Below are 27,015 nucleotides of genomic sequence, written 5' to 3'. Positions count from 1 at the left end.
GTAGGAGGATCACTTGAGGCCAGGAGTTCAAGACCAGCCTGGGCATCATAATGAGATCCCCATATCTGAAATATATACATATATATATTTATATATATATAAAATTTATTTTTTAAAGAAAGGCTCCATTCACAGTTCCCTGGGAGGGAGGAAGCATTTTTAAAAATCAATCAATAGGCCGGGCGCGGTGGCTCAAGCCTGTAATCCCAGCACTTTGGGAGGCCGAGGCGGGCGGATCACGAGGTCAGGAGATCGAGACCATCCTGGCTAACACGGTGAAACCCCGTCTCTACTAAAAAATACAAAAAATTAGCCGGGCGAGGCGGCGGGCGCCTGTAGTCCCAGCTACTCGGGAGGCTGAGGCAGGAGAATGGCGTGAACCCGGGAGGCGGAGCTTGCAGTGAGCCGAGATCGCGCCACTGCACTCCAGCCTGGGTGACAGAGCAAAGACTCCGTCTCAAAAAAAAAAAAAAACCCAAATCAGAGACTAGAATAATGAACGCTCATGTATCCATCACCCAACTTCATTTGAAACAGATCTTAACAACTGTGCCTGTTTCTTAAAAGAAACAAAAGGGTGTGGTAGTATCTGATTTATAGTAAATATTTTCATTCACTCTTTTCAGGAAAAAATGGGCAGGATTGGGGTGAGTTCAGGGCAGAGCATTGGAGAGCCCTGTTTGTGGACTTGAGAGGTCTCTACGTGTTGGCTTGTGGAGGAAGTGGGGTGGGGCCCTTTTGGGGAGATGCTGGATCAAGCACAAAAGGCACTGCCCTGCGGTAGGGAAGCTGGACAGGAGGGATTTTTTTTAAAAGTAACGCAAGAGGATAGAATTATAACCTGTGGGTAGAAGTTTTAGAGACCCAGATATTTGGCTAAACCCCCCCAGAATTAGCTGGGCCTGGTGGACCTGTAGTCCCAGCTACTTGGGAGGCTGAAGTGGGAGAATCTCTTGAGCCTGGGAGGTCAAGACTACAGTGAGTTGTGATCATGCCACTGCACTCCAACCTGGGCAGCAAAGCAAGACTTTGCCTTAAAAAAATAAAATACACCCTAACACAGACGAAACTGCACAAAGTTGAATGAGCTCCTGTTGCAGCGGCTGCCATGTCTAAATGTTACAGCCAAGGATGGTGAACAGCACGGGGGTCTGGAGGAGGAGGGTATCTGTGCACATTCATAACACCTGAGACTCAGCTCCCAACCCTGGCGCATTTTATCCTTTGAGGAGAGAGATGATTTTTTCCTGAAATATCATTTGGAGTAAATCCTAAGTCAAAGCATGACTCCTAATTCTTCTGTTAGGTATAGGAGTGAGTCGAACCTTTTAGGTTTTTATTTTGTTTGTGTGGCAGGTGAGCAGTGACTCACTGGGCCAGTGGTGCAGTGGTAAAATAATTTACCAAGACAGCTGTAGGTAAAGAAAATAAGATGTATTAGAGAAAGTAGGAAAATGTGTGGCAAGGTTGCAGTGGGCGGAATCAGCAGAAGAGGAGCTGCCTGCCGGGAGACCAAGGCCGGCTGGGAGTTTATAGAATGGAGCTTGGGGTGATTGATAACTAACTTCCATTTTTCTATCCGCCTAGGTGTTTGATAAATTGAGATGTTTGTTGATAAGCAGGAAGTTTGTGAGCTCTACGTATTTTCTGCTCGGGAGGGCCACATGTCCTGGGCCCTAAAGAAAAACAGACCCACAGCGTGCGGCTTCCTCTCTTTGTTTATCTGTCCTGGACCATGGAGAAAGGCAGACCCATCGCTCATCTGCTTTATCTCTGCTTTCACCTGGTCCCACCAGCCTGGCTCCTTTTTCCTAATTAGGACTCCGCAGTTTGCATGGTTTCCTTTTTTGTTTTTTTAAAAAAGAGATAGAGTCTCACTGTGTCACCCAGGCTGGAGTACAACGGTGTGGTCATAACTCACTGCAGCCTCGACCTCCTGGGCTCAAGCGATCCTCCTGCCTCAGCCTCCCAAAGTACTGGGATTACAGGTGTGAGTCACACAGATGAAGACAGCCTTTGTAAGTCTGAGGTCTAAGCACGTACCACTGAGGCAGGTGTTGGTGTGTGGCTGGAAAGTGATCCTGCCTTGGTTGTCTTCCCACATGTCTTTCCCATGAGCCGTGTGTACAGATGTGTGACTGTGGGGGCTGGGAAGTCTGAAATCTGCAGGGTGGCTGCAGGCTGGAGCGCCGGAAGAGCTGATGTTGCAGCACCACCCGCAGGGCCGTCTGCGGCAGAATTCTTTCTCTGAGGGGATGCTGGTCTTTTCTCTTAAGGCCTTCAATCCACTGGATAAGGCCACTCCCTAATGGGCAACCTGGAGGTCGTCTGCTTTAGGTAAAGTCCACGGCTTTACATGTTAATCTCATCTTCAAACACACCTTTCACAGCAGCATCGGGATTGGGGTTTCACCAGCAACTGGGTGCCGTGGCCTGGCCAAGCGGACAATCAAGTTACCATCACAAGCAGTAACGTCACAATGGCTGGGTGCGTGAGGGGCTGTGGAAAAAACACTGCTTTTTCTCTCCACTCTCACTCTCCATACAGAATATTTCACCTCAGGTCACCGAAACATGTGGGATTCCTCTCCACAGGCAACCCGTACTCCAGCAGACACCAGCAGGGTGTCCTCTCATTTAATTCCACTCTGATGCTGTCCTCTTGGAGACGGCATCGAACACCACAGGCTGAGGGCTCAGACCTCAAGGCTGCCCTCACTTTTCATGCCCATTGCAAGCCCCAAGCTGTGACAAATCTCAGTTCCCCTGATCCCCGGCTTAAGGGTGGTTAATTTGCTAGGGTAGCTCACAGAACTCAGGGAAACACTTTATATATGTTTACCGTTGTGTTATGAAGGATATTACAAAGGACACAGATGAAGACACTCATGGGGAAGGCATGTGGGGCAGGGCGTGGAGCTTCCATGGCCTCCTTGGACACCACCATCTCAGAGCCTCTACGTGTTCTCTCTCTGGAAGCTCCCAGAGCCCTGTAGCTTGGGGATTTTTCTGGAGGCTTCATTACATAGGCATAATTAATTACCTCACTGGCCACTGGTGATCGACTCAACCTTCAGCTCCTCTCCCTTCCCTCAAGGTTGGGGGATGCAGCTGAAAGTCCTGACTCACTAATCACAGAGCTGGTTTCCCTGGCAACCAGCCCCCATCCTGAGGTCATGCAGGAGCCCACCAAGAGTCTCCTCAAAAGATGCTCCTGGCCAGGTGCAGGGGCCCATGCCTGTCATCCCAGCCCTTCGGGAGGCCAAGGCAGGTGGATTGCTTGAGCCCAGGAATTTGAGATCAGCCTGGACAACATAAGGAGACTTCATCTCTACAAAAAATAAAAATGATTAGCCGGGTGTGGTGGTGTGCAGCTGTAGTCGCAGCTACCCAGGAGGCTGAGGTGGGAGGATCACTTGAGCCCAGGAAGCTGCAGTGAGCTGTGATCACACCACTACACTCCAGCCTGGGTGACAGAGCGAGATGCTGTCTTGAAAAAAAAAAAAAAAAGGTGCCCCCATAACCCAGGAAATTCCAAAGGATTTAGGAGCTCTGTGTCAGCCATTCCTATCACTCAGGAAATACAGATTTTAGGACATCTATGTCAGGAATGCGGGCAGAGGCCAAATATGTATTTTTTATTATATCGAAATATCACAGGGGTCCTGGTGCCTGGCCTGGGCTTGGAGTGGTGGGGAGAACCCGGCTCCCAGCAGTGGTGGCCTGAAGATGTCTCACGGGTGGGCTGCGGGAGTTGCTGCAGTGACCTTCACAGACTGGCCTCCAACAGTCACAGCCAGTGGGCATCTCAGGCGAGACCTGGGTGGAACACAACTCCCCATAGTCGGGGTGTATCCCCCAGCACCTTGGCACATGAGCCCCTGGGGCATGAAGCAGAGGAGACCACTCAGTGGAGTGGAGGCTCAGAATAAAAGGCACTGCACTGACCATCAGATTTTTAAAGCAATAGCTCATGCCCATAATCCCAGTCCTTTGGGAGGCTGAGGTGGGAGGATTACTTGTGTCCAGGAGTTGGAGAGCAGCCTGGGCAACATAGTAAGATCCTGTTGCTGAAAAAAAAAAAATCTTAAAAAAAAAAAAAAAGATGAGCTGGGTGTGGTGGTGTGCGCCTGTAGTGTCAACTCCTTGGGAGGCTGAGGTGGAAGCTACATTTAAAAAAATGTTATGTTGGCCAGTTATGGTGGCTCATGCCTATAATCCCAGCACTTTGGGAGGCCAAGGCGGGTGGATCATCTGAGGTCAGGAGTTCGAGACCAGCCTGGCCAACATGGTGAAACCCCAAAAACACAAAAATTAGCTGGGTGTGGTGACGGGTACCTGTAATGCCAGCTATTCAGGAGGCTGAAGCAGGAGAATCGCTTGAACCCAGGAGGCAGAGATTGCAGTCAGCCAAGATCACGCCATTGCTCTCCAGGCTGGGCAACAAGAGCGAAACTCCATCTCAAAAAAAAAAAGTTATGTTGATTTTGCCGCAATATCATAAAAGATCTGTCCTCCTGGTCCACTGGGTCGGGCTGTCAGATCTGGAGTGCGGGCAGGTTGCCCCATGGCCTCCGCTGCTGGAGGGGCCTGGTAATTGTAGCAAGGAACAGCCGTCCCCGTGGAGGTGGTGGTAGGGAAAGGTGCTGCCACAGTTTTTCTTTCCCTACCGTTTATTTATAACACAGGAGAGAGTGGGAGCCAGGAAACCCTGCATGGGGACAGTGCCATCCCGGGTGGAGGTCGACCCCCATGTGTGTCTTGATGAGCAGCCCCCACCTCATCGCATGAGGAGAAAGGAGAACTTCCTTTGGGGAAATGGACCCCAGTTTTAGAATCCTGGTCCTTAAGAGGCCTACGCCATGGCTTTGAGCTGGGTTCCTGGCCTGGCGGGTGGCAACACCTTCCTTGTGGTGCAGGAGAAGGGCAAGCTGTGGTCAGCCGGCTGAAACGTGCTGGCTGGAAGAGGGGCCGTGTTTACATTTTTAAAATCTGGGCCAAGAAAATCTGTCTGGGAATGGAGTTCCTGGGCCAAGTTGATTTGATCCTGATTTTATGGATGAAGACAGCAGCTTGGGCTGCGAAGTCTGGTCACTGTGGGTGATTTTAGCCAGAGTCTGTCTCTGGCCATGAGGTCATGGCTCTTAGAGCATTTCATTCTGATGTCCCCAGTTCATCCCAGGCCTGCACCCTGTTCCCTGCTCCTGGCAGAAAGCGCTCCTTGAATCCAGCCTGGGGATGGTGTGGCGGAAACACACCCGGACGCGCGTGTGGGGGATGCTCATGGCAGCTACCTGTGTTTGTGCGTCTGAAACAGGGGACACAGGAGTGACGTCCAGGCCCATGCAGTGACTGCAGGAGTGGGGAACCTGGGCTCATGGGAACCATTTGTTTTTTTCTGAAATGTGATTCTAGAAGTGAATAATTTCCAATTCGAGCTCTTCAGCTTGGCCCCATCCAAGACACACAGACGAACACTCAGCCCCTGAACGGAACACACACTCCACCCTGGGGAATTCAGCTGAAGGCTTAGGTAGTGGTGGTGTCCAGGCCCCGCAGAATCCAGGCCCCAGCGCCCGCTGGAGCACCGTGGCTCCCCCCACCCACCCCCACCCGCGTGGGGCACATCCTGGTGTGAGCTAGCAGGCTAAACGCAGATGATAGAGAAACTAAAATGAGAACAAGAAAGTGTCACATTTGGAGTGCCCGTCATCTAATCAGAACCAGAGACAAGAGAGAGCCACGCCTGCTGGGACCCTTCCCCTGAGGGAGTGGGTTTCAGTTCTGCCAGTTTCCTGGCCAAGGGCCCCCAGAAGCCTTTGACGACAGCAAAACCAGCCTTTGCTGCCTCCTCCCTGAGGCCTGGAGCCTCCCTGAGGGTTCTGCAAAGAGGCTGCTCCATCCCAGGCCACCCCGTGAATCATGGGCACAGGAGACAGGGAGGAGGTGGGCCGCAGCTCCTTCAGAAGTTCCCAAATGCCAAGGGGTCCTTCTGAATTTCCTCCCCCTTCCTATGGGGAGAAGGCCAGGCCTGTCCCTTCCTCAGTTCCTCCCTTCAAACAGGTTGGGCCCCACCATCTGGACGCAGGCCTAGGGCCTCCCAGCGAGTGAGGGCAGTGGCTGAGTCAACGGGATCAGGCACTGGAGTGAAAATTCCTTTTTTGGAAGCCAGGCAGTCACTGCCCAGGCTGGTGGAATCCTTGGGAAGTGACGCAAGCCCAGAGTCAGTGAGAGGCAGGAGTGAGCGCCCCTCGGCCAGGCCAGCCACACGCCTGGCTGCAGCCCTCCTCCTCACCTCCTCTCCTGCTGGCCCGAGGGGGCAGGGCCGTCAGGAGCTCCTTATATAGGAAATGTTTTGAAATCACAGCAGACGGCTGTCTGAACAGTCTTTGTAACCCTCGCTCTACCAGCAGCAGCAGCTCATTCTGGAAGGAAAGAAGGGACAATACTGGAAGTGCCTGTTTTTTGCGATGTGAAAGAAGAGCCTGTGCTTCGAGGAACGCCACCTCCTTTCCTTTTGTCTATCCTGCTGTGGGGCCTGGCCCAGCTTCTGCAAGAACTGGCTCAGACACAGTGAGAGCCCAGGACTCAGGCAGACGCTGGTCACGGGGCCTCTCAAAGGGGACTGCAAACTGTCGGTGAAGGGAGGACCGTCCAGGCTGGGAACGGCTGAGCAGCCGCTGGGAGCCCCGGGAATGGGGGAGGGGAGGGGAGGGGAGAGTTTATCTTCCTCTAGGGTTCCAGGACACACTGTGGTGTCTTTCCATGGCCAGAGCTGATGGCTAGGGAAGGAAAAGGACTCCAAGGCATCATTTCTTAATCGGGAAAGATTTTTCTCCTAGCATCTGCTAGAGCCACCAGCTGCTGTGTCTGCAGCATGAGGTGTAAACCAGGGCATCCAATGAGGGGATAAGGTGTAGCCCAGAGCTTCCTGCTTCGGGGCCTGAGGTCCACTCTTGCTTCCATATGAGGGGGTCCCCCCTCCCCAGCCAGGAGGATTTCTTGAGTCTAGGAGTTTGAGACCAGTCTGAACAACATAGCAAGACCTCATCTCTACAAAAATTAAAACACTAGGCGTGGTGGCATGCACTTGTAATCTCAGCTACTCAGGAGGCTGAGGTGGGAGGATGGCTTGAGCCCAGAGAGGTCAAGGTGGCAGTGAGCCGAGATCACCCTGTTGTACTCCAGCCTGGGCAACAGAGCTAGACCCTGTCTCAAAAAAAAAAAAAAAAAGAAAAGAAAAAAAAGGAGGCTGAAAAAGTAATGTCCTTTCATTCTCGCAAGTAGAAAGTAAAAAAGTCCTTGAAGACCTCCAAAATTTGAGTCCTTCAGTATGAGGGCCCCTTTGAGCCCACTAAAGATTCATATGTGAAAAAAACATACAATAACATTTTGCAGCTTGTTATTTTTGTAGCACTAATAAAGACTTATGAGGGATTATATCTGTTAGAATATTCCTGGATGAGTTTTGCTTCTACGTAAGATTTTTTTTTTTTTTGCTGTTCTGATAGGTTTTTTTTTTTTTTGCTCTTTTGAGAGATAAAGGAGATGCAGGAAGTATCATACACAAGGTCATTCTTGCGATGGGTTTATTGCAGGAGATGACAGACCAAATGGCTCTGACACGTGCACACTGCTCCTGGGCACGCCTGCTGCGTGGTCCCTTCCCATGGCCCCCGGGGTCCTCCATGCTTCCCCCCAGGGTACCCTGCCCACTGCCCCTACTTCATGTACCACCAGATCCTTTCCTTTCCCGGGCACTGCTCCTGAGGGGCGTGACCAGTGCCTACAAGTGCATGTGGCTCAGAACATAAAAGCATCTTCAACACTCATCATTGAGCCAAATGAAACCCAGTGTTTGGCTCAAGAGCGCGGAACAGCCTGCATCCCTATCCACATGTGAACCGGCCCTTGGCTTGTGACCTGAGGGATGGTCGCTCTTCCTTGTCATCCAGCACCCGCAGCATGTATGTGCCCATATAGACGAGAAACTGTCCCGTCACCTGGGCGGAGTAGGACAGGAACCGCAGCAGGCTCCTGTGACAGAGGGAGATCGGGAGGCTTTAGCTTGGGATCTGGGGCCAGTGAGAAACAGACAGGATGGGGAAACTTCACTCCCCCACCAAAAGGCACTCGGAGGAGGCCAGGCTCACATTTAGAGCGTGGCTGTCTGAGCACTGTCAGGACGCACGCGTCCCAAGGCTGGCACAGATGCAGCTGCCACAGCAGTGGGTCTGGCCGGGAGCAGGTCTCTGTGAGCTCCCTGGGGACCCCCTGCTGCTGGCCCAAGACCACCCCAAGAAGCACGGCTCCCACGAGCCAGCTGAAGTGTGGCCTGCTTGTTGAGTGGCCAGCAAGCTCTGTGCGGAGCAGATGGCCGCACCTGCACAGGTGTGCTGTGTCCTGGGCTTCGGCTGCGGGGCTGTTCTAGGGACCCTGATACTGAAACCCCTTCCCTTCCTAAGGTAGTAGTGGCTGCTGGGCTGTTCTAGGGACCCTGATACTGAAACCCCTTCCCTTCCTAAGGTAGTAGCAGGACATTCAGCAGTGGCCGAGCCCATGGGGATGTGATAGCCGAGCCTGGGCAGCTATCTCGTCAGGAGCGCCCACTGCTCCCACCACCCACAACAGGGTCCCCGCTGGCGGTGCCTCCAGTGTGGGGGCTGTTGTGAGTTCCATGGCTGCTTGCAGTGTCATCAGATCCGTCAGAGAATACAAATTAGTGACAAGAAGGCTGAACTTGTCTTTCGAGAAAGACTTCGTGGCCAGGTGTGGTGGCTCATGCCCATAATCCCAGCACTTCCAGAGGCTGAGGGGGGAGGACCGCTTGAGCCCAGGAGTTGGAAGCAGGAGTGAGCTATGATTGTGCCACTGCACTCCAGCCTGGGGGACAGTGTGAGACCCTGTTTCTTAAAAAAAAGAAAAAGGGCCTGGCACGTAGTTAACGCCTATAATCTCAGCACTTTTGGAGGCAAGATGGGTGGATCACCTGAGGCCAGGAGTTTGAGACCAGCCTGGCTAACACGGTGAAACTCCATCTCTACTAAAAATACAAAAGTTAGCTGGGTGTGTGGTGCGTGCCTGTAATCTCAGCTACTCTGGAGGCTGAGCCACGGGAATTGCTTGAATTTGAAAGGAGGAGCTTGTCATGAGCCAAGATCGCGCCCCTGCACTCCAGCCTGGGCAACAGAGTGAGATTCAGTCTCAAAAAAAAAAAAAAAAAAAAAGAGGCCGGGCGCGGTGGCTCAAGCCTGTAATCCCAGCACTTTGGGAGGCCGAGATGGGTGGATCACGAGGTCAGGAGATTGAGACCATCCTGGCTAACACGGTGAAACCCCATCTCTACTAAAAATACAAAAAAATTAGCCGGGCGAGGTGGCAGGCGCCTGTAGTCCCTGCTACTCGGGAGGCTGAGGCAGGAGAATGGCGTGAACCCAGGAGGCGGAGCTTGCAGTGAGCCGAGATAGTGCCACTGCACTCCAGCCTGGGTGACAGAGCAAGACTCCGCCTCAAAAAAAAAAAAAAAAAAAAAAGAAAAGAAAAGAAAAAAGAAAAAGAAAAAACAAAAGAGAGAAGAAAGAGAAAAAAGACTTTGCTGAGGTGGAATTTTAGGTGAGGTTAGCTTTCTTCATTATGCCTATTTCAGTTGTAACTCTCTTGCTTGCCTCACTTTTAAAATCCAAGTGTCAAGCTATTTTCTCCTATCCCGGCAAAAAGAAAAAAACAAAGGAAACTCTCCTGGGAGTCAAGACTCCAACACATGACAGTGACTGTAGTTTAGAGTCAGTCACTGATGGCTCTGAATGGGAAACTGAGGCCACAGAGAAGCCACACACTCTGTCCCACCTCAGGTAGGGCCGGGAGACCCCTGAGAGGAGAGCATTTCCCCTTTGCTGTGCTCAGCGCAGATCAGGGCAGTTGTCAAGGCCACGGGGCACGGAACCAACACCCTCAAAGAGAAACGGGCGGCCCTGCCCAGGGGGATGTGCAGGGGGCACTGGAATGACAGCAGTTGCAAAACTTTTCAACTCGAAGACCTTTCTACTGCAGTCAGCCGCTCTCCCGTCCACTCCCTCCAGAGATTAGTTCTTTAAGGATCAACGATCAATTTACTGGAGTAGAAATAGGTGTATTTAGAGCCTTCGCAATCGTAAAGAGCTTGGAAGCAACCTTCTCATTCTATTTATTTATTTAATATTTATTTATTTATTTATTTGTTTGTTTATTTATTTATTTTTGAGACAGAGTCTTGCTCTGTCACCCAGGCTGGAGTACAGTGGTGGATCTCAGCTCACTGCAACCTCCGCCTCCTGGGGTTAAGCGATTCTCCTGCCTCAGCCTCCCGAGTAGCTGGGATTACAGGCACCTGCCACCACGCCCAGCTAATTTTTGTATATTTAGTAGAGACAGGGTTTCACCATGTTGGCCAGGCTGGTCTCAAACTCCTGTCCTCAAGTGATCTGCTAGCCTCGGCCTCCCAAAGTGCTGGGATTATAGGTGTGAGCCACCACACCTGACCAACCTTCTCATTTAAAGATAAAAGCAAGGCTCAGAGAAGTTAAGGAGTCTGTGAAAGGTCACACAGCTGATTCTTTAGAGCAGGGACTGCTGGTGTCTGTCTCAGTCCCAGGCTCAGTGGCAGGGGTGCCACCCGGTTATGGAGTAGGAACACCCAGGAAGGCTCCTTTTGATCACACGGAATTCGTCTGAATGGGTCTCGGGTATGGTTGGATCGGGAATCTCTCTTCTAAAAGTTCTCTCTCCTGGGATGCTGTGCAGCTAGCCTGGCCCTCGTCTTTGGGATGACGGTGCCCTGGCATTATGTGGAGAAGACACATGCCCATGCCGCGTTACTGGTGAGGCTGAAGTTATCAGGAGTACAGGAAGCGTGTGATTCGCCAGGGTCTAGGTGGCCGCTCTGTACAAACCCGGCACGACCTCCATGGCTCAGATTTTAGTTGTCATCACCTAGAATTAAGGGCTCTAGTTCTTTTTGTTAGGGTTTTTTTTTTTTTTTTTTTTTTTTTTTTGAGATGGAGTCTGGCTCTGTCGCCCAGGCTGGAGTGCAGTGGCTGGATCTCAGCTCACTGCAAGCTCCCTCTCCCGGGTTTACGCCATTCTCCTGCCTCAGCCTCCTGAGTAGCCAGGATTACAGGCGCCCACCACCGTGCCCGGCTAGTTTTTTTTTTTTTGTATTTTCTTAGTAGAGACGGGGTTTCACCGTGTTAGCCAGGATGGTCTCGATCTCCTGACCTTGTGATCCGCCCGTCTTGGCCTCCCAAAGTGCTGGGATTACAGGCTTGAGCCACCGCGCCCGGCCTAGGGCTCTAGTTCTTAAAATGAATGTGGTTTCTCTTTATATTTATTATTTAGCTTTTGTTTCTAATGAATAGTTAATGGTCTTTGGAAGAAACAAATCTGTTTTGGCTTGAGACTTCCTGTTGTGTGAAATGAGCCTGTGGGATAAGGGGTGACCTGCTCCAGACAACATGACTTCAAGTGCCCCTACCAGTGCTAGCTGGCCTGGGAGCCCAGAGGAACAGGGTGGGGACCCGCTGCCCGTGCTGCACCTGTGCAGTCTCCAGACCCCCGGAGGTGACCCCTGGAGTGTGTTACCTCAGCAGGCCCTTGAGTCCCGTGCACCGGATGTCGTAGGACACGGAGTACATCTCATACATGGTGGCCTTCACGTTAAGACAGCCGATGAAGTCCTTGGGGTTCAGCCTGTACAAGTCGAAGGTGACTCTTGCTATTCCCGACCTCTTTGGTGGTGAGCAAGCGGGGACGTGCTTGCTGCCCTGTGACAATGGGGGGAGGGGCAGGTTTCAGGAGCCTTCCTAACCCTCCCACGTCATCACTCTGTTCTTATGCCAGCTTCTCCAGCTTCAGGTTCTCCTATATGACTGTTTAAGGTCTGTGAGCATCTCCGTGGCTAATTGATGGAGAGATGCTTTCAGCAGGACCCATTTGCACACACTATGACTGTGTTCGATTAGCCACGAGACATCTCTCCCTAATCTGCCTGAGGGACTCAAGGTGACTCTGGTGTGGCATCAGGGCCTGGATTTTAGGACCCCGTTGCTCAGTGGATAGTTGTGCTCTGATGAGTGGTGGGGACGGACATGCCCTGGAGGCCACCATGGTTACCTGGTGACAAGAGAATCTCATCTCATCACCATAACACAGTGATAGTAATGGAGAAGCAGGCAGCGTTGGTTCAATTTTACAGGGGCTACTGGGTGGAAAGTACCAGAATCATATGGCTGAAGTGAGGGGGGAGTGGGGACCTTCCCAGAGCACCCCTGTGTTTTAATAATCCTCCGGGATGACAGCGGACTCCATGGGACAGCCCAAAACCATGCAGCAGACCCCCCAGGTGGGAGGAGACCCTCTGGGTGGAGGGAGACCCCCTGGGTGGGAGGAGACAGTGACCTCTACACATCCCCAGGTTTATAAATAGCACCGGAATAGAATTTTCCCCACAAAATGCTTTACAAATATGAGAGCAAAGCCGCCCCCAGTACAAATGCCAGGCCGGGAGAGGTTCTTCCTGAGTGGCTTGTGCCACATACAGATCTTGCAGCACTCAGGATTCGGGTCTCGTGACCCAAATTCGGGTCTCGTGAGCCTTTGGGGTTGGGAGCCACTGAAGCTGTGAATGGTAAATTCACTAATGACAGTGACCTCGTGAATAGGAACTTAAAACGTAAACACCCTTAAAATTACCCAAACCCTCCTCACTGTGGCCAGCCTTCTGTATTCCCATTCCACCATACAGACAAACCCACCTGTGGTTCCAGCTGCAGCCTCTAATTCGGATCATACGGAATTTGTTTGAATAGATCTGGGGTATGTGTGGATTGGGAATCTGTCTCCTAAAAGCTCTCTCTCCTGTGACACTTTAAAAATATAAGAGAGCAAAGCTGCCCCAAGGTACAAATGCCAGGCATTTGTCTTTGACTTGAATTTGTCGTTCAAGAAAAATTTTGTGGCCAGGCGCAGTGGCTCATGCCTGTAGTCTCAGCACTTTGGGAGGCTGGGGCAGGAGGACCCCTCGAACAGGCCAGGAGGTTGAGGCTGCAGTGAGCTATGATTGCGCTACTGCCCTTCAGACTGGATGACAGAGCCAGACCTTGTCAAAAAAAAAAAAAAAAAAAAAAAAAAAAAAAAAGAAGGAAAAAGAAAATAAGATTTTGTGAGGTGGACTCTTGGGTGAGGTTGACTTCCTCATCTTTTTCTAAGCAGTTGTAGCTCCCTCTTCTCACTTTAAAAATCAAAGCTGAGGCCTGGCACAGTGGCTCACGCCTGTAATCCCAGCACTTTGGGGAGGCGGAGATGAGCGGATGACCTGGGGTCAGGAGTTTGAGACCAGCCTGGCCAACATGGCCAAACCCCGTCTCTACTAAAAATATAAAAATTAGTCGGGCATGGTGGTGCACGCCTGTAATCCCAGCTACTCAGAAAGTTGAGGCAGGAGAATCACTTGAACCAGGGAGGTAGAGGTTTCAGTGAACCAAGATCACGTCACTGCACTCCCGCCTGGGCGACAGAGTGAGGCTCCATCTCAAAACAAACGAACAAACAAACAAAAAAACCCAAACAAACAAAAAACCCACCACCACCACCACCACCGGAAAAACAAAAAAACAAAAAAACAAACCCCAAAAAACCCTCCCCCCGCAAAAAAAAAAAAAATCAAAGCTGAGGCTGTTTTCTCTCGGCGGCCTCTTGGGGGCGCCAGCGAGCTCTCAGCCGGGAAACGCGTTTGGGAAGCTCAGACCATCCTGGCCAACATGGTGAAACCCCATCTCTAATAAAAATACAAAAATTAGCCGGGCGTGGTGGTGGGTGCCTGTAATCCCAGCTACTTGGGAGGCTGAGGCAGGAGAATCGCTTGAACCTGGGGGGCGGAGGTTGCAGTGAGCTGAGATCGCACCACTACACTCCAGCCTTGGTGACAGAGCGAGACTCTATCTTAAAAAAAAAGAAAAAGAAAAAATGTGAGTTCAGTTAATCTGTATTGGGTTATTACTTTTAATGAATTAATACCTATTTTAAAATTTCTGAATTTTAATTTCTTTCAAAAAATACGCTTATTAGTAACTTCCAAACAATTTAAATTTTGAATATCGGCTGGGCGTAGTGGCTCACACCTGTAATCCCAGCACTGTGGGAGGCAGAGGTGGTGGATCGCTAGAGCTCAGGAGCTTAAAACCAGGAGTTTGAAGCCAGCCTGGCCAGCATGGCAAAACTCTGTCTCTACAAAAAGATACAAAAATCAGCTGGGCACGGTGGCACATGCCTGTAGTTCCAGCTACTTGGGAGGCTGAGGTGGGAGGATTACTTGAGCCCAGGAGGTCCAGGTAGCAGGGAGCTGAGATTGTGCCGCTGCACTCCAGCCTGGGCGACAGAGCAAGACTGTCTCAAAACAAAAAGCAAACACATTAAAAACAAAACAAAACAAAATCCCACTGGGGGCGGTGGCTCATGCCTATAATCCCAGCACTTTGGGAGGCCGAGGCAGGTGGATCACCTAAGGTCAGGAGTTCGAGACCAGCCTGGCCAACATGACAAAACCCCATCTCTACTAAAAATGAAAAAAAAAAAAAAAAAAAAAAAAAGGCTGGGCATGGTGGCAGGTGCTTGTAATCCCAGCTACACAGGAGGTTGGGGCAGGAGGATCCCTTGAAGCCGGCAGGCAGAAGTTGCAGTGAGCCGAGATCATGCCATTGCATTCCAGCCTGGGCGACAGAGCGAGACTCCATCTCAAAAAACAAACAAACAACAAAAAACAATTTTGACTGCTGGGAATATCTATATCTATCTATAGCTTATAGTTTCTCGCCTTTGACACTGCTGACACTGGAGGCTGGAGAAGTCTTTGCTGTTGGGGTTGTCCTGTGCATTGTAGGATGTTTGGCAGCGTCTCTGGTCTCTACCCACTAGATGCAATAGTCTAACATGTCTTCAGACATTAACAAATGTCCCCCAAGGGACAAAGTCTCTGGAGTTCAGAACCTCTGATTGGCAGATGTCTATAGAGTTTATTGATACAAGCTGGGTGTGGTGGCTTACGCCTGTAATCCCAGCACTTTGGGAGGTTGAGGCGGGTGGATCCCTTGAGGTCAGAAGTTCAAGATCAGCCTGGAAAACATGGTGAAACTCTGTCTCTACTAAAAATACAAAAACTAGCCGGGCGTGGTGGTGGCTCGCCTGTGATCCCAGCTACTTGGGAGGCTGAGGCACAAGAATTGCTTGAGCCTAGGAGGCAGAGGTTGCAGTGAGCCAAAGGCTGTTTGGTGTCCTCATTAATTTTTAGGAGCGTAAAGAGGTCCTGCGATAAAGTTTGAGGACGCCTTGTTTACTGTATGATCCTGTGATCTTTTGCTCAGCATAGCTGATGTGTATCCACATGGATGCCTGTAGCTGAACTTCACGCATTTCCACAGCTGAAGAGCGTTCTGTTCAGGGACCACATTATAGTTTATTAGTGTCTATTTACTTAGAAGTACGCTGTTGGGCACACGTGTGTACTGCAGGGGTACATGATTTGTTTCCAGTGTTTGCTCTCACCACTTGCACTACTGCCGTGGACACTCTGACACACACCTGCTGACGTGGCGGTGTCGGAGTCTCGGGTTCATGCCCAGGAAAGCTGCCGCTGGGTCATGGTCTGTGCCTCACTCTCTGAGATGAAGCATATTGTTGTATTAAGTGGCTGTTGGCAGTAGTAGAGGAGTGTGTTGTCCTATATCTTAAAAATAAAAAAATCAAGAAGTCTGGCAATACCGCATCTAATGGTGTAAAAATGGTGTCATTGTTTATTGTGGAGATGCCTGTCTCTGTCTCTTGCTCCCTCCTTGTTTTTTTTTTTTTTATCTTGAAACTTGCTCTGTCGCCCAGGCTGGAATGCAGGGGCTTGATCACAGCTTACTGCCACCTCAAACTCCTGGGCTCGAGTAATCCTCTTGCCGCAGCTCCCAAGTAGCTGGGACTACAGGTGCGCACCACTGCGCCTGGCCAATTTTTTTTCATTTTTAGTAGAGACAAAGTCTTGCTATGTTGCCCAGGCTGGTCTCGAACTCCTGGGCTCAAGCAATTCTCCGGCCTTGGCCTCCCAAAGTGCTGGGATTGCAGGTGTGAGCCACCGTGTGTGGCTTCTTTAGCTCATTTTTAAATTGGATTACTTGTTGTTTTCATAATTTATTTATATGAGTTATTTACATTTACTGAATACTAATCTTTTATCAGGTTATGTTGAAAACACCTTCTCCCCATTTCGTGGCTTATTTTACTTCCTTTATAGTGTCTTTTGATGGACAACATTCTTAAATGAATTGATTTCTTTTTAAAAAAAAATGACTTGCGCATTGTGTTGGCCCGGTGTGGTGGCTTACGCCTGTAATCCCAGAACTTTGGGAGGCTGAGGCAGGTGGATCACAAGGTCAGGAGATCGAGACCAGCCTGGCCAACATGGTGAAACCCCATCTCTGGGGCTAAATTTTGTAAAATACAAAAATTAGCCGGGTGTGGTGGCACACACCTGTAGTTCCAGCTACTTGGGGGGCTGAGGCAGAAGAATCACCTGAACTCAAGAGGCCGAGGTTGCAGTGAGCCGAGATCGCGCCACTGCACTCCAGCCTGGGCAACAGAGTGAGACTCTGTCTCAAAAAAAAAAGAAAAGAAAAAAAAAAAAAGAGAGAGAGAGAGACTTGCGCATTGTGTCTTGTTTTAAAAAAATCCTTCCCTACCTGAGGATGCCAAAAAGGAAGAGATTAGATTTCAGTCTGGTCTCTAACATCCTTCGTGTTCCCCACCTCTACTGCTTTGTGTTACATCACAGGCAACATCTTTCAGATCTTTTAACGTAACCTTCAGCTCTGTCTAACTTGAGTCTCCATTTACTTGATTTTAGTTGTTATATTTTTCATTTCCAAAAATTCTATTTGATTATTTCAAATCTGTGTAGTCAGTTCTTATTATCTCTTGTTCCTTTTTAATTTACTTTTATTTTTTGACAGGGTCTCCCTCTGTCCCTGGGGCTGGAGGGCAACGGTGCAATCATGACTTTCTGCAGCCTCGGCCTCCCAGGCGCAAGTGATTCTCCCACCTCAGCCTCCTAAGTAGCTGAGACTACAAGCATGCACACTATGCCAGGCTAATATTTGTATTTTTTGGTAGAGATGGAGTTTTGCCATGTTGCCCAGGCTGGCATTTTCTTATTTTTTATTTTTTTGGAGATAGGGTCTTGCTCTGTCTCTCAGGCTGGAGTGCAGTGGTGCGATCATAGTTCATTGCAGCATCCAACTCCCTGGCTCAAGTGATCCTCCCGCCTCAGCCTCCTGCGTAGCTAGGACTTCAGGTGTGTACCACCTTGTCCAGCTAATCCTTAAATTTTTTTTTTTTTTTTGGTAGAGATTGGGGTTTTGCTATGTTGCCTAGGCTGGTCTTCAATTCCTGGCTATTCTTACTTTAGATTACTTTTAATGTTTCTTTGAGCATTTTATTTATTTATTTAGTCAGTCAAATTTAGCCTTAGGTGAGCATTTTCAGTACACTAATTTTATACATTGTATCTGATGATTCCAACATCTGCCGTCCTGGCAGGCCTGACTTTATTGCTTCTGCTTACTCTCATGAATGTGGTGCCTGAGTCCTTACATTCAGCGTTTTGACTGTGAACTTGCATTGTGAGAACATTAGGAATGAAAACTCTTTGGGGCCAGGATGGAAGTTCATCCCAAGGGAACTGCCTGAGCTCCTGCTAGTTACCTGGGGCACTTCCACCCTGAAAATGGGGCTGGAGCAAAGAGAATCCAATGAGCAAACCCCTCCATTGACGCTACTCCCCCAGATCTCTGAAAACCAAACTCTCAGCTTAGGGGTTTGGGACTCGGCAATGCCTGAACCCTCATGAGGGCAGCTTGTGGCTGAAATTCCCAGGAGAGAGCTCTAAGATCCCGGGCTTTACGCAGACCCTCGAATCTCACCCCCGACTTTGTGTCAGCTGGAGGCTGTCTGTGTCCTCCCAGCATCTGTCCCTGAGGTCAGTGGGTGCTCACAGGTGGGGGAACCCCAGAGGAGATGCCAGGGGAGCTGCCAGCTTCAGTGTTCGTGTTCCTCTCTGGATGTTGGCCTCACAAAATTTTACCCACTGAGGATTTCTCTTTCTTGGAGATCAGTTTATTATATGAAGATATATTTTGATATTGTGCTTTACATTTTTAGGCATTTTATACTGAGAAAGTTTTTTCAGCCATATTATCTATAGTTTTCCCAGAGACCGAAGTCTTCATTCTGTCTCTTTATTTTCTAAATCTCCGTACTCACACATGCGCACGATGCACACACACCCCTCTCCCTAACTTCCTTAACGGTGTTTACTTTTCCAGCCTTCTAAGAACAGAGATGATGAAGAGTTGCCAAGTCAATTCTGTGCATTTTACAGGATCTGTAGCTACTCACTGGCCAAAACCTGTTCCTTGGAATTATTTGCTTTATGTCAAATAGCCTCAGTTCACAGAGAGACTAAGTTTCCTAGAAACACTTGTAAGAATTCCTTTGAGGGCATGGATCCAGTTGTTAGGTGAATACAAAGTGCATATTTAGAAAGTGGACAAGTTGGCCAGGCGCGGTGGCTCATGCCTGTAATCCCAGCACTTTGGGAGGCCGAGGTGGGCGGATCATGAGGTCAGGAGATCAAGACCATCCTGGCTAACACCGTGAAACCCCGCCTCTAGTAAAAATACAAAAAATTAGCTGGGCATGGAGGTGGGTGCCTGTAGTCCCAGCTACTCGGGAGGCTGAGGCAGGAGAATGGCGTGAGGGGAGGTGGAGCTTACAGTGAGCCGAGATCACGCCTCTGCACTCCAGCCTGGGCAACAGAGCGAGACTCCGTCTCAGAAAAAAAAAAAAAAAAAGAATGTGGACAAGTCAGCAGCCGAGTAGGGTGTGAACTTTTGTAGGTAAAAAGTCTACCGAGTAGCTGTTTGGGTGACAGTGCTTTTGCTTACCAGCATCCACTTCTGTCCTTTTTCCAGGATCATGAAATGCGTGTTGTCTCCCAAGGTCTGAAAGAACTCTTCCGTGTCCACCACGGTGCCATCTTCCTCCAGCACCAGAGTGACCAGTCCAGTGGTGATGACCAGGGCATCCAGAGTCTAGGTGGGCAACGTATCAGAGAAATGGAGTGAAGCCAGATATTTCCATGTGACCATCCAATGACATTTAGTAAGTTACAGTTTTCAGAACTGTTGGCTGATTCTGACAAAATTTTAATGGTAAAGGTAACCTTGACTTGTGTCTATGACTCAGTCTTTGCTCAGAAGCAGGGAAGTGAAGAATGCTCTTTTTAAGATGCGGACCCACTATGCCGCCCAGGCTGGAGTGCAGTAACTGTTCACAGACACAACCATAGTGCATCACAGCCTCGAACTCCTGGGCTCAAGCAATCTTCCTGCCACAGCCTTCAGAGTGGCTGGGGCTACAGGTACATGCCACTGCATGCGGCCAGGAAGTTAAGATTTTTAATGGATCTGTCTTCTTAAGATACATGAGATAATGATTACATTAAATAATATTTGTAATTTCTAAGATTACCTATTTATTTAGATGAATAAAAACAAAACTCCTGCATGTTTGCTGCTGTAAGAGCCACAGCCTTATGTGCATAGCTGAGCATCTCTCTTGCTTCAGAGACTGTGTGTTGGATGCTTGTTTCTCGTTTCCATGGGTGCCTGAGTCTGAGTTACGCTTCTCTGAGAGGCCGGGATTCTTCCTTATTTGGTGGTCTAGGATCCGTTCTAGATCCCGGCCTTTACAACTAAACCTAGACTTCCAAAGTCGGCTCCATCCCTGCATCCTCCCTTGTCAAAGAAACAAAGTGACATTCTCCAGTAGTGACTGTTTTAAGGTTTTTGTCTCTGTACCTCAATGTTTCATGGTACAGAGATGTAATGTTCCCCTTGATCATTTATATCTAACCTTTACTCTCAGAGTCTCTGAGGCCAAGAGGTCTGATGAGTTTAAGTTGCTGTTTCTCCTTCTTTCTTTTCCTCCCCTTTTAAAACCAGCTTTATTGATATATAATTCACATATCATACGATCCACTCACTTAAAGTATACAGAGCCTTGGTTTTGGTATGCTCACAGAGTTGGACCACTGTCACCACAATCAATTTTACGGCACTTTCACCACCCAAGAGAGAAACTGGCAGGCACTTGGGAGGCTAAGGTGGGAGGATTACTTATGCCCAGGAGTTTGAGGCCAGCCTGGGCAATATGGCAAGACCCTGGCTCAAAAACAGAAAAAGAAAAAGAAACTCCATAACCACCAGCAATCATTCCCAATTTCTCTCCCCGTTTCTTCCTGGTGAGATGCAGCTTTTCTTGACCTTTCTGTGCTGGCCCTGGCTTAGAGTCCAAGACCATGGCCCTGCGTGAGTGCAGGGCGCCCCCCTGTGGACTGCGGGAGAGCTGCGGGCTCTGTAGCACCTTGCTGATGAGCTCCTGCAGGCTGCTTGCCATCACCCCACGCCGGCTGCTCCTGTCATGGTTGGAGACCCGGAAAGGGCGAGCTGGGTGCGTGAGCGGGCTGAGCAGGACTCGCTTAGTCTGTGATCCCATAAATGTCAGGGGCCTGAAAATGGAGGTGAAAAGTAAAACTTTTTAAAAAGAGTCTCTCATGAGAAGTGTGAAAGTACATAAAAATAATGCATTTTTAATATTTGCATCTAAAGTAAAGCAATTCAGTGGTTGGGATTACTAAAAATTATATATACACATGTACACATAATTCCAAAGAAGAAACAAGTAGCGCATCAAGCCAAAAACACAACCATCTTTATTCCTATTTTACTAGAGCATCCAAAGTCCTTGCCGAAACTCTTTGAGAAGGAATGGTTAGGGCATTCGACTCCAACAAGAAATAAGACTTATATTCTGTAAATATGCATGGGTTTTAGAGATTTAAAAAATCCAAAAGAATGATTTCTAGTGACCATGAAGCAGTTACACAGAGTTAGCAAGGCCCTCAGACACGTGCATACAGCTACCTGTTTATACGGTAAGGGTGAGCCAGAAATCAATTCAAAAGTGTGATATTGGTCACTATAGCAATCAATGAAGTTTCTGAAATCAACTTGGGATGAACCAAGAACAGCAGAACCACTCTCAGAACTGTGGCTGGAATCACAAGAAAGAAAAGACCCACAGGGCTTACATCACAGGACACTTTGGAGTAAGTCCTCATTTATCAAAAAATTAATTCAAACATTTACCTTTTTTTTTTTTTCCTTTTAGATACAGGGTCTTGCTCTGTTGCCCAGGCTGGAGTGCAGTGGGGTGATCTCAACTCACTGCAGCCTTGACATCCTGGGCTCAAGCAATCCTCCTCCCTCAGCCTCCTGAGTAGTTGGGACTACAGGTGCAAGCCATCATGTTCCTCTGAGTTTTGTATTTTTGTAGAGACAAGGCCTTACTTTGTTGCCCAGGCTGGTCTTGAATTCCTGGGCTCAAGGAGTCCTCCCTCCTGCCTCAGCCTCTCAGATGAAACTTTTGATAGCAATGCAAAACCTGCTGGGCATGGTGGCTCACGCCTGTAATTCCAGTACTTTGGGAGGCTGAGGCAAGAAGATAGCTTGAACCCAGGAGTTCGAGACCAGCCTGGGCAACATAGTGAGACCCTGTCTTTACAAAAAAATAAAAATAAAAAAATTAGCTGGGTGTGGTGGTGCACCTATACTTTCATCTACTCGGGAAGCTGAGGTGAGAGGATTGCTTAGCCCTGATGAACCTAGAAGGTCAAGATTGCAGTGACCCAAGGTCGCACAACTGTACTCCAGCCAGGATGACATAGTGAGACTCCAAATGAAAAAACAGAAAAAGAAAAGCAAAACTGCTTTCAACACATGATTACACTGCATGCTTTTATTTTTTATTTTTATTTTTTATTTTTTTTGAGATGGAGTCTCGCTCTGTCGCCCAGGCTGGAGTGCAGTGGCCGCATCTCAGCTCACTGCAAGCTCCGCCTCCGGAGTTTACGCCATTCTCCTGCCTCAGCCTCCCGAGTAGCTGGGACTACAGGCGCCCGCCACCTCGCCCAGCTTAGAGACGGGGTTTCACCGTGTTAGCCAGGATGGTCTCGATCTCCTGACCTCGTGATCCGCCCGTCTCGGCCTCCCAAAGTGCTGGGATTACAGGCTTGAGCCACCGGGCCCGGCCACAATTTGTTTTCAATGAGGCAAGCCGGAGGGAAATGTGCTGGGTTGGGGTCTGGACCTGTCAGAATGACCTACACACCGTTGCCAGGGGCCCACCAAGTCAATCAGAGCCTTGCCCAGCCGGGCTGTGCCCCAACGCGGCCCCAGGACTGGCACACGGCCTCTGAACTGTCACCTGGATTAAGAGACTGACGCAGGGCTCTCAGTTACACAATGCCACGAACAACACTGCTGTGCTGGCACCACGGGGAATTCTCGTGCACTCTCACCCCTGGTGACCGGGGGGACAGGGCGACGAGGACCGGCCGTGTTACATTTCACATTCAGAACCCAGGAGTCGCCTCCACCTCATCACAGCAGCTGAGACTTAAATGAGCTGAAGTCCCCGCAAGGAGAGAGAGAGAGAACGGCCCGAGGGCCACTGGATGCCAAACCTTCATGTGTGAGAGCTAGCGACTTGCGTTACCACTCCTTGGGATCCACCTTACAGACAGTGAAACCTAGGCCTGGAGAAAGCAGGAAGCGAGTCGTCAGGGCAGCAAAGGCTAGACCAGAGTCTGAGCCCAGCTCTAGCTTCCACCCAGCACCTGGCCAGAAGAGGCGGCTCCCGCAGGAGAGAAGGGCCCGGCCTCAGCAGCAAGAAACACCCTCTCTTCGCCCCCAAAGCAGGAGGTCAACGCAGTCTTGCACAAGGCTTCTAGCATCTGTCTCACGGGGTCTGGCGGTGCATTTCCTGCTTTCACGAAGAACATATCAGCACACCATCTATTTACTGAGTTAAAGATGCCTGGCCAAAATCAGAGAAATGAGAGAACACGGTCCATGTCTTCCAATGCTAGATGCAGCCCCAGTGATCAAAGGCGCAGCTTTGACCTAGTTAGCCCTGGCCCTGCATTTCCTCATTGGACGAACATGCTCACGCCTTCGTAAGCACCTGTGCTCCAGTGACCTGGCCCAAATGATTAATTCCAAGTTCCTGCAGTCTTTACCTGTCTGACAAGATAAGAGCTGGCAACCATTTCTGGTTCTCCCTGCCTTCACCTGCCCTCAAGATCGCCATTGTCAGTGAAAAAACACCTATTGTTCTCACCTGTAGCATTTCCCAACCAAGAGCTGGGTCATTGCTGGAGGAAAGGCTGGTGGGGGCACTGAGGACAGGAAATTTACCCCCACCTTCTTGTCAAAGAGGAAGGTGAGTGATTTCTGAGTCAAATTATGTAAAATCAAGACCATCTCATATGTAACACAGAAAGTGGTTAAATGAGATGTTCTGCACGCCAGGCCTACAGGTACCAAATCTGTTGCTACGTGAACAAGCCACCGTCTCCACCCAACTCACCTCCAGCCTGCTTAGTAGAGTCATCTCTATCACTGGCCATCAGCACCGTGCCTAAAAGCAGGGCCACTGAGCAGCCCTAGGATCCTGCGTTTAGACACACCACATGTGAGAACCGCCGCTCCCAATTCCTGTGAAAGTGGGGACAGACAACCGCAGGAAACGGAAAGGGAAATAACCTCTAACAGGGAAGATACAAGGAAACAGGTTGTTTAAGGAAATAGGCTGTTTCAGAGAAATCCAGAGAGGAAAAGTCAGACTTCATAGAATGCTGTGAAATGGCATGTCTTCCAGGAACAGGCAGGAAGGGAAGATTTTGTATTCCGCCCTGAGGGAGGCGAGGCACCGCCAACTTCCAAAAGTGTGTGAAATACACCAACAAGCCACAGACTGACAGTAGACCTGAACTCTTCTCCAGTAAAACAAACCTGAGCTGTACAGAGAATTAAAAAGCTTTCTTTATATGCCACCTATGGAGGAAAAGGGCCCAGGCTTAAGGTCTTCCTCAAAGCAAATGTTTTGGTGTCATGGGTGAGGGGCAGCAGTACAGGTAAGATGGTGCCCGGGAATATTCGGGGGGCAGTGATGGCTAAGGGAACCCTGCGTCTCATCATTAGGAAGAAAAGGAGAAGGAAGGGAGGGCTGGGAAACTGCTCCACAGGCCTGGAGAAGAGTCCCTGAGCTGTAGGGACAGCGTCAGAGGGTGGTGGGGTCAATGGCAAGAGGCAGAGAAGTGAGTGCTGCCTCGATGAGGCTTCCTGCTGCCTGGCTGCCCTAGGGCTCTTGGATGTGACATACACAGGTGGGAGCGCACCTGCCCCCCCAGATGAACTCGCCCCGACAAGGACTGCCTGGCTCATGGCTCAGTTCTTCGCAAGCTCCCTAAAAAGGCTTGACGTTATCAAGTTTTCAATACATGACCATGACGTCTTTGAACACTTTGCAGCTTCATTAAAATAAGAATTTAGATTCAAGAAGCAGAAAGATGAGATTCACTTGCAGCAAACTTAATTCCTTAGTAATGTCTCTAAGAAGACTGTGGTGAAATTTGTACTGAAATAGCAGCACCAAACCTAGAGTTCCTTGTTCAAGGAAAGGAAAGATGTGCTGGATGGCTATGAAAGCAGCCATTTCACACGAGGTTTATAATAGGTATCAGCTTCATAACAACTTCAGCGTTTGGCAGGAATGTTATCACTGGCAGGACACATGAACAGAGCAGACTTTGTCTGTGACCGTCAACCTGCACGGGGACCTCCTTGATATCTGGAGCTTTGCTGTAAGACCTCAGGCTGCTTTCCTCAGGACCAAGGCACCTAATGATTCCAGCTGACTAACAAATTGTTGGGTTAAGGTTTCACCACTGACTACAAGTACCTGATTTTTAGAAATTGTGCACATTGATTAAGTTATTTCCTTGGCAAAATGTAGTTACTGATAAAGACAGAGTTATGATATCCTGGACCTGGTTTAAATTAAGGAACCCTGAGAGGAGGCAGAAGTCCAGCAAGAGCACAATTAGCAAATGTGTTAGGACCTGGCCTCTGGCTCTTTTGCCCAGACAGGGTTTTTTGAGAAGGGCAGGGAAGAAAAAGCGTCTTCCCTTCAACAAGAATTACAGATTGTTTTCTTCCAGTTTAGTTTGGAAACAGGTAGATTTCACAGAATGACAGTAGTTCAGCCTGGAAGCAGGTGGATTTCAAAGAGCTGCAACAACAGTTCATCCCTAACAGGTGAAGTCATTCACTCCTGGGAGGAGCCAAGCTAGAAGGAATGTGTCCTAGGAGACTCAGGGTTTCCCATTGTTTCATTTGTTAACAGCTCATAAGCAAATCACTTCCACTTCACACTTGACCTCACGGAGACCCCATACAGATGCATTTTGGATTTTGATGAGTTGTTGTAATAGTCAGAGGCAGGGAGAGGCTCAGCCTGAATCCTGCTCAGAGGCCACCCAGGATTGGTTAGTGCAGAGTCAGCCCACACCTCCTTCCCTCATGCCCCGGGAGAACGTCGGTGTGTTGTGAATTCACTGGATAAGCGGTTGGAAGGACGCATCCAAACTGCTAAGTCCTCACCTCCTGGAAGTGGGACTGTGGCCTGGATGGTGCTGGAAGAACGCAAAAGAAACAGGGCCCTGACCTTTAGGCCTAAGCGTGTTAACGACCACACACGAAGCAGGTATTTCTCAGCTCCCCCTGCCACCGCCCAGACTTGTACCGTGGGCTTGTTTTAAAAGAGAAAGATGCTTCTAACCTGCAGTGTCTACAACAGCTCCCATTTAAGAACCCGGGATCGGAAGCTCACAGATGGCGTTTTGTAGCCGGACCGCTCCCTTCCCCCGGTGTGGTCTCTCTGCCCGCCACACGTAGCACACAGTGGGATCCGGCGCCGCCCAACGCCTGCACCTTCAAGCCCGCTAGCGGGTCTCCATCCTTTTTTCAGGTACTCGATCTTCAGAGAAACACGGTCTCCCTCTCAGACCTATACTTTACAGTTGCTGCCACGCAACGACTTAGGATTTTACCAAGAATTGGCTTGGGTCTGCTGGGATATGAAGATTTACCCAAGCAGGAAAATAGCCTGTTCCACCGCGAGCCGGTGCGAAGCGCAGGGAAGACTCCGCAGGGTCCACCTGCCCCTTGTCCCCCTGCTCCCCAGGCAGCGTCTCCGCCCTTGGACCCGGAGGCAGGAGGAGCTCTTCTCCCAGCACCACCAACCCGGCGGGCTCCACCGGCCGGTCGGGGCCTCCCCTCGGAGACCGGAGCCTGCGCTTCCAGGAGGGGCCAAGCCTGGGCCACTCCCGCGCCCAGCTCCCGCTGCGATTTCCAGGACCCCCAGAAGTCCGCTCCCCTCGCACCGTGGAGGCTTTGCTCGGGGTTCCTGGGCCCGGACCCTCTTCTGCGCCCGCGACGGCAGCAGCGGCCAGAGATGCAGCCACTCGTCAGCTGTCACCCGGTCTGCAGACGCCCGCGCACCTCGCGAGAGCCACCCCTGGTACCTGCGCCCAGCTGCAAGGGGGTGAGGAGGCGCGGGACGGGCTTGGGCTCTGCCCGCGGGCGCGGCTGGACGGCTTGGGCACCGGCGGGGCGGATGGGTGTGTGCGCGGGGTCCGGGAGCGCAAGAGAACGCGGGGAACGGGGGGACGCGGGGAGCGCAAGAGAACGCGGGGAGCGCAAGAGAACGCGGGGAGCGGGGGGACGCGGGGAGCGGGGGGACGCGGGGAGCGGGGGGACGCGGGGAGCGGGGGGACGCGGGGAGCGGGGGGACGCGGGGAGCGGGGTACGGCACGAGAGGCGCACAGGGGAATGTGAGGGCCTGAACGCGGGGCCACTGGAGGCGCGTGGGAACGCGGGGCTCAGGGGACGGGGGGCACTCGCCTGATGAGGGCTCCTGCATAGTCCCGGGCGGCCTCCATGGCGCGGATCCCTCGCCGGCCTGGGGGCCTGGCTGCCTGCA

General features: G+C 50.3%; 1 protein-coding gene and 2 long non-coding RNA genes across 4 annotated transcripts in view; 2 read left to right on the top strand and 1 right to left on the bottom strand.

The window, feature by feature from the left end:
- The window catches only part of LOC103222800 (uncharacterized), an 88,960-nt gene that overhangs the window by 325 nt on the left and 61,620 nt on the right, over positions 1-27,015 (top strand). Inside the window, exon 2 of the long non-coding RNA XR_012089354.1 lies at positions 19,041-19,230. This is a non-coding gene — a long non-coding RNA (uncharacterized lncRNA). The remainder of the gene's footprint in view (positions 1-19,040; positions 19,231-27,015) is intronic.
- LOC140709021 (uncharacterized) lies at positions 7-7,275 on the top strand. Its single transcript, XR_012089355.1, has 2 exons — positions 7-2,488; positions 3,661-7,275. It is a non-coding gene; the product is annotated as an uncharacterized lncRNA (long non-coding RNA).
- On the bottom strand, positions 6,389-27,015 carry CIDEA (cell death inducing DFFA like effector a). 2 transcript variants are annotated; one of them, XM_073006484.1, is made up of 5 exons: positions 26,937-27,015; positions 20,494-20,638; positions 19,014-19,160; positions 11,617-11,798; positions 6,389-6,425 (listed from the first exon to the last, which is right to left on the bottom strand). In XM_073006484.1, the coding sequence occupies exons 1-5, from the start codon at positions 26,972-26,974 to the stop codon at positions 6,404-6,406; spliced, it is 534 nt and encodes a 177-aa protein (XP_072862585.1). In that variant the 5' UTR covers positions 26,975-27,015; the 3' UTR covers positions 6,389-6,403. The 2 variants fall into 2 exon arrangements, with proteins under 2 accessions (XP_072862585.1, XP_037838911.1); XM_037982983.2 differs by lacking the exon at positions 6,389-6,425 and adding an exon at positions 7,576-8,037.

Source organism: Chlorocebus sabaeus, chromosome 18 (assembly GCF_047675955.1).
Source record: "Chlorocebus sabaeus isolate Y175 chromosome 18, mChlSab1.0.hap1, whole genome shotgun sequence".
Classification (NCBI taxonomy): domain Eukaryota; kingdom Metazoa; phylum Chordata; class Mammalia; order Primates; family Cercopithecidae; genus Chlorocebus; species Chlorocebus sabaeus.
The sequence above is the reverse complement of the archived record's forward strand: the minus strand, read 5'-3'. Positions and strand labels throughout refer to the sequence as shown.

Coding starts and splice junctions, on each gene's coding strand:
- CIDEA (XM_037982983.2), bottom strand. CDS start 26,974: ATGGAGGCCGCCCGGGACTATGCAGGAGCCCTCATCAG. Junction 20,639..26,936: donor TATGCAGGAGCCCTCATCAG/GCGAGTGCCCCC, acceptor CTCCATTTTCAG/GCCCCTGACATTTATGGGAT. Junction 8,038..11,616: donor GGACTCAAGGGCCTGCTGAG/GTAACACACTCC, acceptor CCTCTGTCACAG/GAGCCTGCTGCGGTTCCTGT.